Source organism: Branchiostoma belcheri, unplaced genomic scaffold (genome assembly GCF_001625305.1).
Source record: "Branchiostoma belcheri isolate BF01 breed outbred unplaced genomic scaffold, Haploidv18h27 scaffold102, whole genome shotgun sequence".
NCBI classification, from domain to species: Eukaryota; Metazoa; Chordata; class Leptocardii; order Amphioxiformes; family Branchiostomatidae; genus Branchiostoma; species Branchiostoma belcheri.
In genome coordinates, this window is record NW_017802403.1 from 1,123,513 (window position 1) to 1,126,705 (window position 3,193).

The 3,193-nt window shown below is 40.6% G+C and overlaps 1 protein-coding gene across 1 annotated transcript in view; it reads left to right on the plus strand.

The window, feature by feature from the left end:
* LOC109474657 (ADAMTS-like protein 2) overlaps positions 1–3,193 on the plus strand; it is a 44,706-nt gene that overhangs the window by 24,246 nt on the left and 17,267 nt on the right. Inside the window, exons 6-7 of the mRNA XM_019775006.1 lie at positions 236–359; positions 563–643. Of these exons, the coding sequence (XP_019630565.1) occupies positions 236–359; positions 563–643 (205 nt within the window). The remainder of the gene's footprint in view (positions 1–235; positions 360–562; positions 644–3,193) is intronic.

Below are 3,193 nucleotides of genomic sequence, written 5' to 3' on the forward strand. Positions count from 1 at the left end.
GTTCGTTTGAGTTGGTATATTATTTAACTTCTATAATAGCCTGAAACATAACTTAACATTAATCAATCCGTAGTTTCTTGTGTATTATGTTATGCTGTTCAATCAAAAACAAAATCGTCAACACAAAAGCGCCGCCGAAAAAATGGCCTTCTAATCTAAGCGAAGATAATTTCTTTTTTTAATTTAATGCTTTGTAATTTAATTTAACTGCTTTGTAATAATGTTATATATGTAGCCCATAGGATGTGACGGAGTTCTCTACTCAAGAAAGGCCTATGACCGTTGTGGTGTGTGTGATGGTGAGGGCGACACGTGTGAGGTCATCAGGGGCACATTCCAGGAAACTATATCCGCTTCCGGTAAATTATCACTTACGCCATTTTACTCTATGCCTTCTGTTCTTGAGCATCGGTTTATATGCTATGTTTATAATCACTTTCTTTTGCAAAATACAGTAAGATTTACATGGTAAGAAATATATACAAAATATGTACACGCGCTAAACCTGGAAGTGTATGTTTCTGGACTTTTTTCTTTATTTTCATTTTCTTAAAAATTTCAGGTTATACGTCCATTGTTCAGCTTCCTGTTGGCTCCAGGAAAATAAACATTATTCATCAGCGGACCAACGCAACATATCTCGGTGAGAAACGATTTCATGGATAGATTTATATTATAAATTGTTATCTTATAAAAATAATACATAAATAATGCAGTTTAAGTATATTTCATTTTGTAGCTAAAAGTCCATGTATAAATTCAATCACGCGTAATATAAAATAATAATTATAATTTTCAATAATAAGATATAAAAATTGGTTGAGATGATTTGAATCTTTAACAAGTGACAAAATATGTTTACTCTGATTGGTGGAAAGGGAAAAAACAATCAAATGTGACGTAATTATCCAACATGGCGGCAGAGAATTACGTCATAGTCACGTGATCGTCAAAACCGTACAAGAGCAGTATTAAAACAAGACAAATCACGTACTATCTGACCTTGTAAATGGTTTTTATTGTCCGAACAGTACCCGTGCAGTCGCAGCCTTTATACGGCTGAATTGATGCAGGGTATCACATAATATCACAACAATTACAACAATCAAATACTACACATGATACACATATTTGTTCCACAAATTTGTGGAACTGTCGCAAGGGTCTGTGCGGCTGCCATTTGGCAACCGAAGTCAGGTACCCATTCACACATGGGTGGAGTGAGGAAATTCGTGTGAAGTGCCTTTCCCAATGGCACAACGTCGGGGCGCATGTTCAGACATGTACCGGGTACGACTCGGAATCGAACCCGGGTCTCCCCGGTTCATATAGTCGTTTGCTCTAACCACCACTGGGCAAAATGGCCACGGATCCCGGCAGATACCGTCGCATCCGTCAAATCGATCCGTCACGGATGCGGAAGATTCCGAACAAATGCGAACAAATGCCAAATCCGTGAAGGATACGACAAAATACCTAACGGATGTGATACCGTATCCGCTCGGATAGCAGATACACTATGGATACGATGTTTTATATGCTCGAATCCCTAACTGTAAACGAATACGGATATATCATTTGCACGAATCCTTAAATAAAAACATTTGCAAGGATCGAGAGGAATAAACTTTTTCATTCACTCATTAAATTTTCTTATTAACATAGACAGGTTTGACAGTGCCCACTCTATCAAAAAAGTAAATTGGTGGTTATACGGATCCTATCAAATCCGCGTTCCGTATCTTCTACGAATCCGCTGGCCAAATGAACGACCAGGGATCCTATCAAATCCGCTATCGGTATCTTCTACGAATCCGCTAGCCAAATGAACGACCAGGGATTCTATAAAATCCGCTATCCGTATCTTTACGAATCCGCTAGCCAAATGAACGACCAGGGATCCTATCAAATCCGCTATCCGTATCTTCTACGGATCCGCTAGCGCAACCCACGACCAGGGATCCTATCAAATCCGCTATCCGTATCTTCTACGGATCCGCTAGCCAAATGAACGACCAGGGATCCTATCAAATCCGCTATCCGTATCTTTACGAATCCGCTAGCCAAATGAACGACCATAGATCCTATCAAATCCGCTATCCGTATCTTTACGAATCCGCTAGCCAAATGAACGACCAGGGATCCTATCAAATCCGCTATCCGTATCTTCTACGAATCCGCTAGCCAAATGAACGACCAGGGATCCTATCAAATCCGCTATCCGTATCTTTTACGAATCCGCTAGCCCAACCCACAACCAGGGATCCTATCAAATCCGCTATCCGTATTTTTACGGATCCGCTAGCCCAACCCACGACCAGGAATCCTATCAAATCCGCTATCCGTTTCTTCTACGGATCCGCGAGCCCAACCCACGACCAGGGATCCTATCAAATCCGCTATCCGTAGGCAAATTATGCCATAACATCACCAATTCACACACGACTTTTGATCAGGTATGTATCTCATTATTTGGAACGACTCAATTTTGTCAAGTGAGGCAAAAAAATCCTTCTGTACAAGAGTGGACCAGCAGATACGTTGTCGCATCTTTGGGGTATTTTTATGTATCCTTTAAGGATCTGGGATTTGTTCGGAATCTTCCTGTATCCGTGACTGTGTGCAGTTGACCAAAAATGCTCTTTTTGTCTCATTTATGCAAATTATGCCGTAACATCACCAATTCGCACACATGACATCGGGGGACATTGCGGCACCTGATAAAAGTCGTTTCGAGCGAAACGCTTGTCATTTTGCGAATTCCAATTTTTCAGCCAAAAATGCTTTTGTTCTGTCGTTTATGCAAATTATGCCGTAACATCACCAACTCGCACACATGGCATCAGGGGACATTGCGGCACCTGATAAAAGTCGTTTCGAGCGAAACGCTTGTCGTTTTGCGAATTCCAAATTTTCAGCCAAAAATGCTCTTTTCGTCTCGTTTATGCAAATTATGCCGTAACATCACCAATTCGCACACATGACATCGGGGGACATTGTGGCACCTGATAAAAGTTGTTTCGAGCGAAACGCTTGTCGTTTTGCGAATTCCAAATTTTCAGCCAAAAATGCTCTTTTCGTCTCATTTATGCAAATTATGCCGTAAACATCACCAATTCACACACGACTTTTAATCAGGTATGTATCTCATTATTTGGAACGACTCAATTTTGTCAAGTGAGGCAAAAAATCC